Here is a 19,620-nt window from a genome sequence, read left to right as displayed (position 1 = left end):
TCGCCTATAAATGCCATTGTTGATTGTCTAGTGGGTCGCTCTTTACAATCTATTTTGGTTCATTTCAGTGTATAGTCGATCAGATAAGTAACAAAAGTTCTTAATGCTTTTCTTTTAATTTCAGACACGCACACGGTTACAATGGCGATATAAAATCTGGCAACATAAACTCTGGCGACGAGGACGATATAGATTTAATAAGTAAGTTTAATATATACTAGCTATGCCCGCGAAAAATAAAAAAAATCCGCGTGAAATAAAAAAAATTTCAGTTCGAAGTTATAAAAGAAAACCTAAAATAAAAGTAGCTTAAGTTACTCCTTATTACATCACCTATATCTGCCAGTGAAAGTCCCGTCAAAATCGGTCTAGCCATTTTAGAGATTAGCCGGAACAAACAGACAGACAGTCAGACAAAAATTGTAAAAAAATGTTATTTTGGTATATGTACCGTATATATAGTAAAAAGCAATTATTTTAACCCTCGGTCAGTCGCGCATTTTTTGTTCACGTGGTTGGTCGCGTGGGGTCTCTCAAGACCCCAAAAATAAACAGCCTAAAAACAACTATCTAATTAAATTTTCTTAACTATCTTAGCGAATTATTGGTAATTAACCTAATTACAATATAACTACAACGAGTTACGTAAAAATATTCTTTTATTTCTGCCTTCAACTTACAATCTAAAAGTAGGAACCTAAATTTCTCTCCTTGAGACCACAATCACAAAAAAAATGTTTTAATGTAACTAAATGCAGGAACTTGTCCTTTTAATAAATCTACATGCAATAACACTAAAATAACAAAGACAGTTACGTGAAATTTGGAAAACACCAACAAAAAAAAACATAAACTTTTACCAATTGAAGTCAGTCATTTTTTTACCGATTATCTTTTTGGACACAGTCGGTGTATACCGTTTTAATACGTGTTAGGCATATGTTACCCTTACAATAATGGCAAACAGATTTGAATTTTCGATCTGATGATCTTGGACAATGAATGCAAAGGTGTCTTCCTCATTTTTTTTCTTTTTTTTTATGTCACTTTGCAATTTATCAATCAAGTTGCAACTTATTTTGTAGGTCCCATTTCTCTCCCTCTTTTTGACGATGAAAAACTTTTGTGACGATATATTTATCAATGGCTCTTCATCATCATCTCTATACGAACTTGATATATTTATCAATGGCTCTTCATCATCATCTCTATACGAACTTTTCAAATCTATGTGTTGTTTATTCGATTCCAAAAACACATGCTGTTCGTCCAACGATTCCAGAACCTGACGATGCTCACGCAAAGATTCCCAATTCTCAAGCAGTTCGTCCCGAGATACCTCATATTATTCTGTAGATCCATCTTCACATTTCTGCTCAGAATCAGTGTTATGCTTACTCCTTTTATCTGGATATATACCGCCTTCACCATCTTCATCATTACTACCACCGTAAACATCGTTATTTTCATCATCTAACCAGCTTGATATATGACGTTGTTGTTCTTCGTCCATTTTACCAGTTAATTAAATTTAAAGTAACAAAAAAAAAATCATAAAAATATGTTACAAATGAAATCTAAACTAAAATAATCAATTAAATTTTACTTACGCGGTTACTCGCGTGGGGTCTTTCAAAGCCCGTACGCACAAAACACGTTTGTATTTTACGCCACTTACGCACGAACTGAACTTAATGGGTATACGCAGCAAGTATAATCCAAATTAGGAGGGTACCCAAAATATTGAATCGCTGAGATGGTTTTAAATGTTAACATTTTACATTTCTGTAACACCTGGGCTTTCAAAGACCCCACACGACCAACGGAGGGTTAATATTACAAACAGACACTCCAATTTTATTTATTTGTCTATAAATATTGCCGCTTATTATAATTTAATAACTATTTCTATTCTAGATGTACTAAAATAAAGTTCACGAACTAAAAAGAAAAAAAAAGCTATAAATGCCACGACGATGTCGATCAATCTTATTTAATAAGCCAGACGCTGCTCCGTCCGAATTTCATAGACGAAGCTTTTTAAGTGCATAAATTTTCCAATTTTAGAAACACCTTTTCAATTAACGTAACTAAAACTTTATTCGAACTGTCATGAAAAAAAAAAAACGTTAAATTGGTTTAGCCGTTTTCCAGCTACTTACAAACGACTGACGTTTAATTTTTTTTTTATTTAGTTATCGTAACGTCGACTTCAATGTCGACGTTACGATAACTAATTTCAGCGATAAAGGAAAAACATAAGTATATTTTTCTGAAAAAACAATTATCGATCGTAATCGCGTTTGATAGGACTTGTGGCGTCGTGTAAGACACGTTTCATTATCGTCTCTCAATATTTATTTATGATTATGATAATAATAAAATTGTGAAATACAAAAGTCGTTCATTATAAATAATGCCAGTCTTGTGCCGTTGTGGATTTTTCATCGATCAATAATCTTTAAAATATTTAATCGGATAATTAATTATTTTTTTTATATCAGAATTCCCCCCGCGAGCTCTGGTCGCCTTACCCACCAACAGGAAAACAACACTGTTTGAAAGCTGTATTATTTAGCTGTGATCTTCGGTAAGGCCGAGGTACAAATCCAGTCGGGCTGCTTCATATTTTGAGCGAGAAATTTTCTGCTGTTCAGTTAAATAATGCTATTGAAAATATTTCTTTTTGAAAAATTTATGAGATTGTTCTGTCTAATACAAAACAAGTTTATTGCGTACATAACTTTGTGATGCGTTTAAATGGAAGCATATAAAATACTTTTTAGAGTCTGTTTTACTCAACTAATAAAACTGCAACTTTGGATTTACTGGTTGCAAATAAAACATGTGACTGATAGTGTCGATGATAAAAAACAAAAAAAAAATGTTTTAGAGATTTTTTCTGTTGAGTAGGTTCCGTTTTATATAAGACAGCATTATACAGATAATAATTGGAGAAACGGGCCTTAAAATTATCGCTAAAATCGCCTTTTTAATACATTTTTATTTAAAAGTAGCTTCCCGGACAGACTTCGTTCTGTCAAACGTTAATAGTAAAAATTAAACGTTTTTTTTTTAACCTTCCGTGGACCTTAAGGAACATACAAAAAAAAACAAATTAGCCAAATTGGTCGAGCCATTCTTAAATTATGTATGCGCTTAGCAACATTCATTTTTATTTATATAGATTAGCTTTTACCCGCGGTATTCTATGCAACTTGTAATACATCCAAAAATATGTGTATAAAGTTTCATGATAATTGGTTTAGTAGTTTTCGCGTGAACGCGTAACAAAAAAACTTAAATTTATAATGTTAGTGCGGATGTAAAAATAAAGTTTTATATTAACTTTCGTCCCTCATTAGGATTATAATAATAATAGGTCAGGGAAAAAGTATTTTTATATTTTCTAGTAAAAATGTTTCTGGTTTTATCGTTTGTAACCGGCTGGTTTAGTACCATAAAGAGAAGTCATTTTAAAAATGTAAGTAAAAAGTAAAAAACAGATTCCCGCCACTTTTTCTTAAGTTTTTTCCGCCAATAAAATTGCCAATGACACATTTTAAATTTTTACTTTAAAAAAGAGAAAAAGGCGACTCAAGCTGCGGAAAAAAGTTTGTGACGTTTATGGACCTAATGCAATGTCAGTAACAGAGGAAATTTTGATGTCAAAGATGCATTTCACTCTGCTCGCCCTGTTTCGGATAAACGTGACGACATTTTTGAAAAACAGGAACTAGATCTACATTTGAGAAGTTACGTTATAGCTGAAGATCTGATAATTCATCATAAAACAGTTTTGATCCATTTGAAAAAGCTCAATGAGTGCCACTTGAGCTCACTGAAAGCAATCTAATGAACCGTGTACTCATTTGCGATTCTCTCTTAAGACGTAAAGAATCAAACCATTTTGAAAAGATTGGTCACTGTTGACGAAAAGTGGATCATTTACGATAAGAATCGAAAGATATCGCAAAACTCGGGTTGACACGATAATAAGGTGATGTTGAGTGTATGGTGCGATTGGAAGGGCTTCATTCATTACGAGCTTTTACCGCCGGGCAAAACCATCATCACAAAAACGCCCGAACTCATACGTTTATAGCCACTCAACAAAAATTGAGTGAGTTTGTCTTTGAAATCTTAATGCATCCACCATATGGCTCCTTAATTTTCCACGCTCAGATTTCCATCTGTTGTGTCGGTCTCATCAGAAATCTTTAGGTAGTGTGAAGTTAACATCAAGAGAGGACTATCCAAAGTACTTTTCGCGGGTTTTTGATGAGAAGTCCCAAAATTTTTATAGCAATGGAATCCTGACACTACCTACGGGATGACGGCAAGCTACGAACAAAATGGTACATATACATTATAGTTAATGTAAATATACTTTGTAAAATCTTACTTGGGTTTCTATATAAACGACGAAGAAACGCGAAGAAACTTGTTCTCCGATCTAATATAAAATATAATTTCCGAAGTAGTTTAAATGCTTTATAAAAAATTATAATAATATATTTCTACTTTTACATTAAATGTTGATGTTTTGTTGACAGAGTACAAAAATGTGTTCAAATGTACAGCTTAGTGATATTACAGACGGTGTTGAAATAATAACGTATAAAGTTTCGTTATTAAATCGGGCTCGACTTTACTTAATTAAACGTATAAATTTATGTAAGACTAGAAGTTCTTGCGGTTTCTCACGTGTTAAAACTTGATAATTGGTTTTAATAAATATACATACGTCAAGTAGGTTGACGTTTGCGGTTATTTCTTCTAAAACTACATACGTGGTATTGATGGAATCATATATGGCATATCTAGGCGCTATTGGAAGCTATTATACAGAAGAATTTAATTAATGAAATTATTTAAAGTTTATCTTGTAGGTACTAGCAACCTGCCTAGTTTTTGCACGGTTTCAAAAACTATCGGTGTGCCTCTACTGTATTATACAGATAAAGATTCCTCTGGAATCACTCTATTTACTAAAGAAAAGCGCAATCCATTGCGTAGTTTTAAAGATCTAAGCATACAGATAGCGGTAAGTGAGTTTGTTTTATACTATGTAATCATATTTATGTACAAGCTTTTTTGAGTAGTTTGTCTAAGTTTCGTTATTATAAAAACCTCTTTTTACTTTAAATGTGTTTAAAAATTATAATGAATGTCATTTAGACAATAGTACAATGTGACATATTTTACCTCTTTATATTTTTGAATGAATTTAGAAACTAATAATACGGGTATGTCAATATCATAGTCATTATATAGGGTTTCTATAAAATATGAATGGGACAGTATCTCAATAGAAAAATATTTACTCGTGGTAATGTTGCACTTTGACATATTTATATTAAAACATTAAAAGAAATAAATATATAATGTCTTTATTGGTAATTTTTAATATAAAAATTATATTCAGTCCAAATATTTAGTGTAAGCTATTTCGTAATTTTACTGTTTTTTTCAATTTTATCGTATTCCCATCTTACCTTGAAGTAGTTCTGTACTCAATTCATTTTATGTGTTGAATTTGAAATTTATAGTTCTATATTTTTTCACTTTAAAATTATTGAGATTGGATATAATCTATAATATAAAAATGAGTCGCTGAATGTGTTGCTAAGCGCAAAACTCGAAAACGGTTGGACCGATTTCGCTAATTCTTTTTTTAAAATATTCCTTGAAGTACGAGGATGGTTCTTACGGAGAGAAAAATTCTAAAAAAAAATTTTTAAATTTCCTGAAAAAGTCTAAAAACAACACTTTTCTATACTCCCATACAAAAGATTTGTGATAATACTTAAAAGTCAATTTGAACTTTAATACCATACGATAAAGTTTGTGTTAGGCGATACGAAGTTCGCCGGGTCAGCTAGTTTTTTATAAAACATTTGGAGTCGAATTGTTAAATAAACAATGTATTGTTTTATCACATTTATTTTTGCGGTTCAAACGTTAGGTATGTACATAGCATTCTTCTTTCGTTTCGTATTTCATATGACCACAGCTAAATAAGACGGCTTTTAGGTAGTGTTGCGTTCCTGTAGTGAATAAGGTGGCCAGATCTCCTGGTAGGGTCAGCATCGCTTGCGATGTTTCTGGTGTTGCAAGCGTCTAGGCTACGGTAACCGATTACCGTCAGGTGAACCGTACGCTTGTTTGTCGAAAAAGTCATAAAAAAACTATTTATTCTGTCAATGTAATGTGCTAGTATTTTGTTAAGTCTTGTTCCTTCGTCAAATAATTCGTAAAAAATTTTTTTTGTACGTCTACCTACTCTAACTTCTGTCTGTAACATTTTTGGGTGTGCTGGAAGAAATCTTTTCCTTAATAGCGATAAGCTCACCCTTTCCACGTGAGTTTCAATGACAAATATTATTGTATATTTATGTACGTATATGTGTGTGCTGTGTGGCTACGGCACTAAAGAATTTAGCCACCCCCTCTCTTCCCGTGGGTGTCGTAAGAGGCGACTAAGGGATAACAAGGTTCCACAACCACCTTGGAACTTAAGAAGCCGACCGATGGCGGAATAACCATCCAACTGCTGGCTTTGAAATACACAGGCCGAAGACGGGCAGCAGCGTCTTCGGTGCGACAAAGCCAGTACTGCGGTCACCAACCCGCCTGCCCAGCGTGGTGACTATGGGCAAAACACACGAGTTCACGCTATTTTTGGCGTAAACTTGTGGAGGGAGGGGTAATGATGTAATGATGTACGTATATAAAATTGCGAAATAAATAAAGTAATATGAGTGTCGTGCGTGTACAGCGCGCGGCACGTGGTCGTCGGGCGAGGCGTCGCCGGGGCTGTCGGACGAGGAGTGCGGCGGCGGCGGCGCGGGCGAGACGCCGGCCGCGCTGCTCGCCCGCGTGCGCGCGCTCGGCCGCCGCGGGCTCGTCGCCGAGTACGAGGACATCCGCGCGCGCCCGCCCGCCGGCACCTTCCACCACGCCAAGTGAGTACACGACCCGCGGCACCTTACTGCCTTACGCCGCACCGAGTGAGTACACGACTCGCGGCACCTTACTGCCTTACACCGCACCGAGTGAGTACACGACCCGCGGCAACTTTCCTCTTCTGCCGGCTTCTTATACCATGCCAAGCGAATCACTGTACTACGTAGCTATGTGCTTTACTTGGCCTAGTACACAGATAACACGGGTAAAGTGCTGAATGTAATATTAATTTAATGTGGAATATTATCTATTCCGTAATAGACAGTTCATTAATTGATTTAATGTTCTCTTAAGTATTTTTTAAAAATCTATTGATAATTTAAACGCATTTTTCCCCACCAGATTGCCCAGCAACCTAGCGAAGAACCGTTACACGGACGTGCTCTGCTACGACCACTCGCGCGTGTTATTGTCGCAGCTGGATGACGACCCCAGTTCCGACTACATTAATGCTAATTACGTAGACGGATACAAACAAAAGAATGCTTTCATCTGCACACAAGGTTGGTACTAGCCTAAGGTCTCGGTTACGTTTCGTCACCACGGCAACGTGGCGGCATTAAATCGCTAATTATTTACATCGTAATAACCATATTTCTCTATAATTTTGAAACTATCTAACATTAGTTATGATATATAATGATATGACGTTAAAAAAGGATCGCAAAAACCGTAACATAGTAGTCAAAAATAGCTGTTTTGGACAATTATTAACCGGTTTAAATATGATTGTTACTTAAAATATTTTAAATAAGTGAGGAACGAAGACGCTTCATTTCCTATACTGTATATTTTGTACTTCATAAGTTCATGAGATCGTAAACATTTCATCAGTATGTAATTATAGTTCCTATAACTGGACACTAACAATCTTGTGCTTTAGTTAAAATAATAACTTTTGTTTATTTATTTATTTATTAGGAAGCCAACGTAATACACTAAAAATGCATTTCTTAACTTAATATTATTGTCAATATAAAAGTGTTACAAAGTATATCACAATTATATTCCTATTTACGGAGTGCTCATCGCCTTCTTGTGTGATAATGAATCGCAAACTACCCTCAGATGGAAATTACCTTAGAATATAATTATTATTTTACTTTAGGATAGTTTTTAAGTAAACAACGTGTTTTGGCATTATTTATATCTATAATAGACTATTTGAATTTAAATTACAGACTAACTTAACATGCAAGTAGTATTTATACATTTGTATTAGTAAAGGACGATTTAGGCAGTACATTTCCATGAACTAATTAATCAGCCAGCGGGTAGGTATTCGTTACTTGCGATATTATAGACTTCCAAGAAAGTTTCATGTTTCGCATACAATAATTTCGCGGAAGGTTACGGTGAAACGTGTAGGCGGAGAGTGAACTAAAATAGTCCTTTATTACGAGAAATGAAGTAAATGTTACTATGTATGCTGTTGCTATTTTTTGGATCGTCTAAATTTGTCACGTAATTTTGTAAATATTCTTTTTTAATATATAGACTAGCGCTTGACTGCGATCTCACCTGATGGTAAGTCAAGATACAGCCTAAGATAGTGCGCGCTTGCCTTGAAGATGCCTATTCACTTTGATTTGAAGATACCCAAATTATAATTATTTGGAAAAACGAAAGCCAGAAGGGCATTCCAAATTTTTTGCGGTGCGTATTAAGAAAGAGGTAGCAAAACGCTTAGTGCGAGATCGGGGGGTTTCAACCACGTAGCGGTGCAGACTCATGCGGATACCTTGCGGTTCGGTGGTAGAATGGTGATGGTGGAACCAAATTGTTATAGTTCCTGAGCACACTCTCCGAAATATATTCTGTAAAATACAGACAGACAGGCAACCTTGCGCGGATGTTCTAGACTTTGTAGTCTAGAGATAACCAGCAGTTCGTCACCGATGAGTCTCCTGGCGCGTCGATCTACAGAATCCAAAGCAGCAAGCTGGTACTTGGCAGAGCCATCCCGTAAGTGGCTATAGTACTCCATACACGATCGAACTTGTGCTTGATACAGAGTGAGAAGCTGTTCCGGTGTGATGTACTGCCTGACTTTATTGAGGATACCATGTTTCTTAACAGCAGTTTTTGCCTTGGATTCTATGCATTGTCCGAAGTTCATATTAGACGAGATATTGGATGCCTAGAAGATCAATACTATCGGTGATCGGTACAGATACACCTCGGAAAGTCGGAGTTAATGGGAATGGACTCCGTTCAGCCGTGAAAAGAAACAAAACTTAAGTGAAGCCTAATTTTTTATGTGATACCTATATGTGTGTCAATGTATGTCAATTCAAACTTCGGAATTTCGCATAAAATGCTTTGTTGAATCCAGTCCGCAATAACATATCGACACATATTCGTTTTTGTTCTGTTCTAAAATTTTCACCTCACAAACATTCTGCCTTGACCTTCTACGAAATGATAAGCATCAACGATTCTCATTCTAAAGCTCGATATGTTTGGCCGTATAATGCAACAATTTAAGATCGTACCACAACAATTTCAAATCGAAAACGATAATCGATCCATATTAAAATATGGTTCTGCCATTAAAGTGTATGCGCTGAAAGTGCATTGAATTGTTCCACATTTAACTTACGATTTCTGTTGAATTTTCCGCTCTGACGTTGTTTGTCATTCAGTGCAGTTGGCGCGGAGCCACGACTTGATGCCTAGTACTCTCGACTATGGAGAAAGTTTGGCATTTTTACAAACTAAAAATGGACGCTCAACTTAAATGTACTAGTTCTTTTAATAGACTTGAAGTTTGGGTACTTTATGATTTTTTAGTTATATAAATCTCGTTAAATTTTTATTATTATATTATTTTGCTGTATATTATCAAAATAGCATATAATTATATTAAAGCTGATAAAGCTAATGCAAGATAAAAATAACATACAAATTTTTGAAATTTTTTTGCCTAGTTCTCTGGAGAAATCCGTTTATATCACATCGTATGGACTTCATGAGTCGATCTCAAATCAGCCTGTAACATAATTATATTCTTTATAGCGACCCGCCCGGCTTCGCACGGGTGAAATGCTGATACTAAATATACTACTGAATGTCTTTATTTATAGTGTGAAGCTAGCTTATGACATGGTTATTAACATAATAACAACAACATTCAAATATGCGTCGTTAGATTACACGTTGTTACAGGATGCGTTGAAGAAATAAATATTCACTGCTCGTTCTCCGTAGGTGATAGCGTGATAATATGTAGCCATGATGTTGACCAGACTTCTTAATAATATTCATGCAGTACTTTTTGAGTTTATCCCGGACATACATACAGACAAACAGAAAAAAATTCTAAAAACCATATTTTTGGCTTCGGTATCGATTGTAGATCACACCCCAAGTATTCTTTTAAAAAAATATTCAATATACAGTTTTGCAGTAATTTTACAATAGTCATTATAATATAGGAAGTTGGCAAGGGTGATCCTACTGCTCGAGTAGTGAATTAAATTTACTAAAATTATGTGGTGTCATGGGACACAAGGTAAGAACGAAGTTCCTTCGGATTGTATAGAAGCAACACATTTGAAAAAAAAAAATTGTTTAATTTTATATATATTTTCTAGTTCTTGACTTTTTTTTTTAATTTTGTTGGTTTGTTTTTAATTAAGTACATAAAAGTATTTAGGAAATTTAGTATTTTAGAAAATAACAAACACCGTAAAATAAAATAAATCAAACAAAAAAAAAATTATAATAATTCAAAATATTAAGTGAAATAGAAAAACATGTGTCTTTATTTATTCTTGTCGACAGTATAAAATTACATAAATAATTTCAAAAAGTTTACTATAACATAGGTAATTTTTATTAATTAATTCTCATCATTAAATTCTATTACTTAAATTATTATTAGGTTGTGGTAATATATATATATATATATATATATATATATATATATATATATATATATATGCTTGCGATTCTATTTTGTGCAAATATCTTGAAAAAACAATATCAATAGTATTACCATATCTCCTTGTCGATTCTTTTGGATTGTTGTTAATACGTAAGTTAAATTTTTCTAAAAGAAAAGGTTTTTAGTGGTTCTGATTTTTCATCTGCAAAATTGAGTTTAAAATCACCAGACAAGTTATCGAAAGCTCATGGAAATTTTCACTAAGTATTCAGAAACCTCTTCAGTATATTCTTTCGGTGCTTGATGGATGAAATGTTTTACATTGTCAGTTTCCATATTTGGTGAAATGTAGATTATTACCATGAAAATTTCACCCCGTTGCTCGTTTTACATATAACTGAACAAAGTCCTGTTGGTCTAACATTCACATTGTCAGTATTTTTTTTAAGATTATGTCCATATTTGGTGCCTAAAATACTTCTATTACTTTCTTTGTGTGTTCTACCCAAATAAACGTGTTTATTTCTTACTAGCTTTAGTAGAGCTTAGAGTAGTGACTTTGTTCGTTGTGACGTATGTTCAACGTGATTTTTTTAAATGCGCATAACTTTTTTATACCTTCAATAAATAGCCGATTGACATAAAACAAACACTAAATGTTAAGCTAAGCTTGCCACAATATTTTAGTGAAAACCATCACAATCAACACATCTACATCGGATAACCCTTTTCTGAGATTAGCGTGCACAAACACACAGACAAACAGACAAAAATTCTAACAATTATTGTTTTGGGTGCTATCTGCGTTAATAAAGGTCACGATATTTTTTTTTCTCATATATCTACCATGTACAGACAGCGATCCGTTTCATCTTTATTATATGTATTGAGTCAAAATCAAAAATCAATCAGAAGTAACTTTATTCAATTAGGTTTCAAAGCACCTTCGAATCGTCATTTCGCAAATTAAAACGAATATTATTTTTAAAAGTGAAGCTACCACCGGTTCGGAATGTCGATTCTGCAGAGTAGAATTGGCAAGATACTCCGCGGTTACTCTTGTGAAAATAATATAAACTGTGATTTTTAATACCGGTAATTCCTTCTTTGAGTCGGCGGGATGTAAGGGTTACCGCACATTGAGCAACATGATTGTCTTGCAAACTAATAACCTCCTTTAATTTAGTTTATTTATTACAAAACTGTTATTTGCCTGATGCATATTTCTTATTTAATTGTTATTTGTCTTATGCGGATGACGCCTGTACTTCTTTCTGCCTATTTATACTCAAAATATTCTTAATAAACTTAGTGTTAGATCGAATTTCATTGGTTTGGTTTCCCTCTTGACCTTTCCTCACATGTCATCTCTCACTCAACCATAGACTGTACCATACAGTACAAAATTAGTAATATCTTGCATGAAATACAGCGTTACTAAATCGACACATTTTTATCCCTTTATTAATTTCTTTTTAATAAATATTAAATTTATGTTGAGGCAATAGCAAAATTGTTTGTGAGATTTTATTATACATGCGAATACAATAACCCAAAAAAAGGAGACGTTTACTTTGCGCAATCGGAAACTTTAGAGTTAGAATTTTGTCATCGCTTCTCGTTCAGGTCCGCTACCGAAGACGTTCGGCGACTTCTGGCGCATGGTGTGGGAGCAGGGCAGCCTCGTGATCGTGATGACGACGCGCACGGTGGAGCGCGGCCGCGTCAAGTGCGGCCAGTACTGGCCCGCGGCGCCCGGGGCGCGCGCCGTGCACGCGGGGCTCGCCGTCGACACCGAGAGCGTCGACGTGGACGACGACTACACCGTGTCGCACCTGCTGCTCACCGACCTGCGGGTGAGTCACGTCTGCGGTGACGTCACATCTTCGTATTTATTGAAATTGCTTTGTGTTGTATTAATGTAAATGTTTTCATTCTTTAAAGTTTCACTTGCATCGTGGTTTAATAACACCACTCATTTCCTTTTTATATTTATTTATGTATGTATTATTTCTATGAATATTTGTCGAAGAAAAATAGTGATATATATATATATATATATATATATATATATATATATATATATAGATACCTTCACGAGCATTAAGTAGCTTACCGTAGGAGCAGACGCCCGCGCCCGTGTGTTATTAATATTAAAGGAACGCGTGCGTGTGTGCAGACGGAGCAGCGGCGGCGCGTGTGGCACGGGCAGTACACGCGCTGGCCGGACTACGGCGTGCCGGGCGGCGGCCGCGCCGCGCCCGTGCTGCGCTTCCTGGCGCTCGTGCGGCGCGCGCAGCAGCGGGCGCGCCTCGAGTACGTGCCGCGGCTACTCGCCAGCCGTGCCCGCTCAATACTCTATAGGCTATCCAACACAAAAATAATTTTCAGTTCATTCGAACCAGTACTTGCTGAGATTACGACGATTGCAAAATTATGACGTTGAAACAGACAACGTTTTCAGCCTTATCATATTAGTATAGATAACTGTTAAAGTTGCTTGAAAAAGTAAGCAACTTTTTTGTTCTTGATTTGCGGCAGCTTATTACAGCAAATTTTTATATGCAACCGCTGCTGTCATTTTTATGATATTCTGTTACAATTTTGACAAATTCATTTTCAGATTAGGAGATGCGTGGGCGGGTCACAGTAGGGGTCCACCGATAGTCGTACATTGTTCTGCTGGCATCGGTCGCACTGGTACGTATATCATTGCCAACGCTGTCTTGTGTTTCTAAAAGTGTGGTATCATATTTGATCAATTTTATAACAGAATTAAAATTAGTGGCATTTTATTGCTGTTATACAAATTTGTAATAATAAAATTAGTAATCAATTCATATTAATAAAATTATATTATCGATTTCATTGCGTGCACCCGAAGACGAACGTATTTTGCGTGTACGAATTCGAAAGAAATGAAAAGGACTCGACAGATACATAACATACAGAAAACATTTGCACTAATACGATAAGCATGTGATTCACCAACGTAGACACCGTGTCCGACCCGCACGAGAGCCGTGCTCAAGTAGCGGTACCTAACCGGCGGTACCGGCTGTGTCGCAGGCACGTTCCTGACGCTGGACACGTGCACGTCGCGGCTGGCGGCGGAGGGCGTGGCGGACGTGCGCGGCGCCGTGGAGCGCATCCGCCAGCAGCGCGCGCACTCCATACAGATGCCCGACCAGTACGTGTTCTGCCACCTGGCGCTGCTCGAGTACGCGGTGAGTGCTACTTGGCTTTTGTTTTACACAACTGGGGCGGCAAACAAGCGCACTGCTCACCTGACGGTAACAGGTTACCGTAGCTTATGGACCTGCGACACCAGAACCGCAAGTGCGTTCTGCTCTGGAGGAGCTCTGGTTACCTCACCCACCACACGAACACAACACTACTTGAGAGCGGAATTATTTAGCTGTGATTTTCTGTAAGTAACGAGGTACTTCCCTAGTCGGGTAGCTCGAGATTTTGAGCAAGGTATTTCCTGCCGTGCCCTAGAGCTGACTAACTGATACTTCAGTTAAGCGTTCATAGCCCTGCCCCGCTCTTGTTTTCTGATGATCTAAAATTTATATCGAATTTTAATTTTATAAGATTTATTAATCTATATGCTATACTTCTATTACTTTTCTTAAAATCACCATTTTAATTTTTTTATCTACACTAATGTTGTAACATTCTACTTATGTTTCCAATACTTGACTTATAATTACTACTGTTATAGCGCAGACAACAAAACACTCAATTTAAGCAATTTCACATGATGGTATAATATCCACATCGATATCGTAAAATCTCATTATAACATCGCGCGCATGCGCGCAGCTGCGCTCTCATTGGTTAGATTTTAATGGCGGCAAAATCACTGTGACAATACACGTACGCGTGAATTTAATTTAATAAATTAAAAGTTAAGAATGGATAGCGACGATGATATTTGTACGCCTCCGGATATTCTAGAATTGGCAACAAAATTAACTTACAATCTTTTGCCAGAAAAATCTAGAAAATTATATGAAAAAGAATATAATAACTTATTCCGACTCCGTCTACGAGCTCTACTGCTTGCCCCGCGACCGCTACAGCTGCTGGATCAATAATTAATATTAACTTTCAAAATTGTACCATCCAAAATTTGAACAATTATTATAAATAAACTATTGTCAGCTTTTACTCTTGTTGTTTGATTAATTGCATTAGTGAAGATAAAGTAGTGTATGCAACTGCATATAACACGGGTATTAAAACACTCGTTACTATTATGTTTTAATACCCTTCATTATATGATAGTTGCATAAACTACTATTAGAATATTCAAAACGATTTAATCGATTCTAAATAAAACGTTTAGATATATAGTAGTATGGTACATAGAAATTATAGATAAGGTAACAATCTAAATAAATATAATATTTTCTTTATTAATTATTTGCAGGTTATGCACGGCTATTTAGAGTCTGCTGATCTGTCCGGTTTCGACGATGACAATGAAGAGGAATCAGAATGAAGACTGCTGCGTCCACTCTGCAGTGTGCTGTAAACGCGAGCACGTGCCGCCTGAGTATACACACGTGTCGACGGAGCACGGACTCGTGTCGCCTGAGCACGGACACACGCCCCGGACACGTGCCGTATGACCACTGCGTGAGCACGCACACTTGCGCACTTGTGAGCAGTGCGTGAACGTAGCCGCTAGACTGCCCCACTCGTCCACGAACCACCCCCTAGCGCTAAGCCTCCTAGTGTTTACTTTAAATGTGTAAATTAAATCGTTCCTTTAGCATAAGGACTAATCGGATCGCCGTCGGAAGTAAACCTCGACCTACTGTTTTTTTATCACATGCGAAATGTCCGTAACCAAAAAGTATAACCTTAATCGTTTAGGTGTACTCTCTATGTTATTTATTTATATATAAGAAGTATGGCTGTGTGAAGAATTTTCGTCTTTAATTTATGTAGTCTTTATACTTTAATATGATATATTATAATTCTTTTGGAATGCGAAATCGTACTTGTTACTCTGTACTCGGGCGAGTCTGATACTTTAATATGGTGAGGTGCTGGTAGGATAAAATTGTTGTGTCTCGACTGTTCGATTCTTCCATTCCTCGTAGCATCTCGATGTTGTTCACATTTTTATAACGAATTATCTTATATATATACGCACTTAAATGAGATAACTTGATGCTCGTTTGTTCTTTTTAATCGTTAACTTTTGTCATCTATAATACTGTGAAAAAATTATAAAAACGCAAGCAACGAAAATGGAAGAACAAACAAGAATCGAGCTTAATAATTAAATATCATAGTAATAAATGGTTATAGACTGAATACTGTTAATTTCTCTAAATTTTTATCGACGCTCCGACGTCACTCGTATGGAATGATAATGGTACAATACTACTTGCTGTTACAAACGGAACACGAATAGTTGTAAATGTATTATAGGCTGGATAGATAACCCTATGATAGTTGAAAATTATGTAAATGTATAAAACAAGCTAGTGAAATGTTAGTTATATATCCGTGACATATGTAGTTGAAGCTGAGATGAAAGTTTATTTTTCAAAGAATGTATCTATTAGCGACATATCGTATCACTGTATATTTTGAATCGCCGTCCTATACAATCGACATATCGCGTAACGCCTCATTAAATCACAAATCTTGGAAATACGCTTGTAAGATACGCTGAAACTTCAATTATATAAATGAAAACTAAATAAACGCTACATTTGTGTCACCTTCAAAAATATTTAGCATGCTCGTACGATATACATTTTAATTTTACTTTGAATTCAAACAACCTTTTAGTATTATAATAATTTTGTCATCGAATATTTAAAAAGAAAATGTACGTTAATAAATCTACAAAAATAGCAACTAATCTCCACTTTTCTCCACTTATTTTTATTGCTACGTAACCCGGACCTTGACGTAAGCTTTTCGCTATCCAAATGATATGTGCACGTTTAAATCCTGTTTATGTTTACACATCAATACCAGTTTAAAGTTTATTTGCAATATTTTTCTACCATAAATTTATTTTAGGTTTTTCGTATTGCTATATCTACAATAATAAATTAAGTGTGTTGTTGTTGTGAAACATTAAAATACCCACTATCATAGGAAATACTAAGACTTATAAGATTGGTTATTTAAAGGACTTCTGTCTTCAATGTATAAAAAGCTAATAATAATATAGTTAAATATGACAATATGAGTAATTATAAACATGGCTTTATTGTGCACAAATAACAATATGTTGCGCTACTAAGAATTTTTTTATCTTACTTTTTTAAGAAATATAAACACTCGGCCTTGGCATGACAATCACTGTCTTTTTTTCTGAATGTTTGCACTCATAAAAATATACATAAATCGAGGTTTTTGAATCCGATTTCACGCTGGCAACACGTAAACTTAAAAATACTTTCAATCTCTGCCCCGGTTAGCTTTAGTATTTAAATAGTTGCAGGATATTATTTATTTTTAAGATATTCTCAAACATAGATTAATAACAAATAGAAGAATGTAATGATATTTTTCACTTAGCGTACAAATTGTTTGCCAGATTAAGAAATACTTGTAAATATACGATTCATTGTAACATTAAGTCTGTATTTTCGCTCGCTTTTGTTACATACGATCAAGTGTCGAAACACCGTTCTTTTTCGCAATTGTCTGATGAATTGTTAATCTGGAACGTCTGTTGGTTTTCTTATTTGTAAATAATTTTATCATCTTTATGTTAAAAGTTTAAATTAAAAATTGTCAAATATGTGTGGAATAAAGAAATCCTTGTAATATATTGAATACGCATTGTTAATTGTTTTTACCTCTTAACCATATTCGTCAGAACCCAAGAATTCGTAAGTGAAATAAAAATGAATTATTCAAAAAACAAAAAAAAAAACACGATGGGAATGGGATAAAATACATGGTGCACTGAATACACTTCACACTAAATTGTAAAGCTTGTTTTCCCTTTTTAGTGGTTATTTTTCGCAGTCAGGCTTTTAGTTTCTTTAATAATTATTTTTTTATTACAGACTTTTTCGTTTAACATTAATAAATAAGCACCTTTCCGGAACCTAAGTCTCTTTTCTAAGCAAAGTAATGCGGAGAGTTCAGATGCTTACTGAATTAAGTTTCCGTAGACGTTGGATCTCTTCACCCTCACATTAAGTACGTTACGTTTACGTTTGACTCGAGTTCGAATCCTAATCGAGATAGCTAATATTTATTCTTTTATTATGATATAATTTTCTGAGATATTTATGCAAGGCTTTAAATTACACAGTGACAGCGCAAGACAAGAAAATATAGAATGAGAATGAAGATAATTGTGTTTGCTCGCAAATGAAAAAAAAAACTGACTTCAATTACATCGACGAGCAATACAACGTAGATCGACGAAAAAATAGTAAATAACTTTTTTTTTTATCGGCTAGTTCGGCAAACGGCGTACGGCTCACCTGATGGTAAGAGATTACCGTAGCTTATAGACGCCTGCAACACCAGAAGCATCGTAAGCGCGTTGCCGACTCAATCCCCAATCCCCTTCAGGAGCTCTGGTCACCTTATCAACAGGAACACGATACTACTTGAAAGCAATATTATTTAGCTGTGATCTTCTGTAAGGTCACGGTACTTCCCCAGTCGGGCTGCTCCATATTTTGAGCAAGAAATTCCTGCTGTGCCCTACCTCAGTTAAAGTCATACCCTTAAATCCTATGTGGCGCTCTCCAGAGATCAAAAATACTCTATTTTTAACCGACTTCCAAAAAAAGAGGTTCTCAATTCGACTGTATTTTTTTACATATACATCGGTATACATAAAAAAAAAATACAGTCGAATTGAGAACCTCCTCCTTTTTTGGAAGTCGGTTAAAAACTAAATTGCATGCAGTATATTTTAAACATATTTACACTACAATACTATATTATTACTACATTATTTCATACCACAATTCTGACGAAATAGTAATGCATATCTTCATAACCAGGCGGACGTAGTCGCGGGCAACAGTTAGTGTATTATAAAACAAATTCCCCAAAAGTGTATGTGATCGATTCCCTCAAAATCTACTGAACGGATTTTCATGCGGTTTCACCAATGGAGAGAGGGCTTCAAGAGGAAGGTTTATGGAACGGCTAAGCTGATTTTGATGAGAGTTTCACTGGAAGTTTACCGAGAAAACTTTGTGACACACTGATTTCAACGCGGGCGAAGCCGCGGGCACAGCCAGTATGTTATATATTAATGCTCATTTTCTTTTAATCTATAATTTTGAAGCAGGTCTCTTTTAAAAACTAATGTAATTATAAATATAAAACTAATGACGTGTCGTGGCAATGATTACAGGTCGATGATAGGAAGAGACGTAGTGAAATTGTACATTTTATTTTAAAGAAATTTATTTCATTTAAACTTTAATTCATAAGCAAATCAACTAAGTAAGGTAGCTTGACGATCCTGAAAATGATTCATGGAGCAATGACTTAATACTCTAATAGAGGTTCCCTTGATTGATGGTATTTCATTCTCGTTGCTTCTTTAATGGCGTAGCATTTTCAAAAAAGGAGGAAATTTGCAATTCGACTGTATTTTTTATGTGACCTCAAAACTTTTTACTTCATGGACCGATTTCGATGATTCTTTTTTACTCAAAAGGTGGTGCTTGTCATTTTCGTCTACCTACGTTGAATTGGTCATTGTAATTTCGGATAATAATAATATCGGATAATAAGGTCGT

The 19,620-nt window shown here is 35.3% G+C and overlaps 1 protein-coding gene across 1 annotated transcript in view; it reads left to right on the top strand.

Moving 5' to 3' along the window:
• Positions 1–17,677, top strand: part of LOC123658896 (tyrosine-protein phosphatase non-receptor type 9) — a 95,380-nt gene extending 77,703 nt beyond the window's left edge. The window contains exons 8-15 of the mRNA XM_045594186.1: positions 125–201; positions 6,782–6,968; positions 7,312–7,472; positions 12,485–12,714; positions 13,038–13,174; positions 13,482–13,558; positions 13,928–14,085; positions 15,297–17,677. Coding sequence (XP_045450142.1) covers positions 125–201; positions 6,782–6,968; positions 7,312–7,472; positions 12,485–12,714; positions 13,038–13,174; positions 13,482–13,558; positions 13,928–14,085; positions 15,297–15,368 — 1,099 coding nt within the window. The 3' untranslated portion in view covers positions 15,369–17,677. The remainder of the gene's footprint in view (positions 1–124; positions 202–6,781; positions 6,969–7,311; positions 7,473–12,484; positions 12,715–13,037; positions 13,175–13,481; positions 13,559–13,927; positions 14,086–15,296) is intronic.
• The last annotated feature ends 1,943 nt before the right edge of the window (positions 17,678–19,620 follow it).

This window comes from Melitaea cinxia, chromosome 13 (assembly GCF_905220565.1).
Source record: "Melitaea cinxia chromosome 13, ilMelCinx1.1, whole genome shotgun sequence".
NCBI lineage: Eukaryota > Metazoa > Arthropoda > Insecta > Lepidoptera > Nymphalidae > Melitaea > Melitaea cinxia.
The sequence above is the reverse complement of the archived record's forward strand: the minus strand, read 5'-3'. Positions and strand labels throughout refer to the sequence as shown.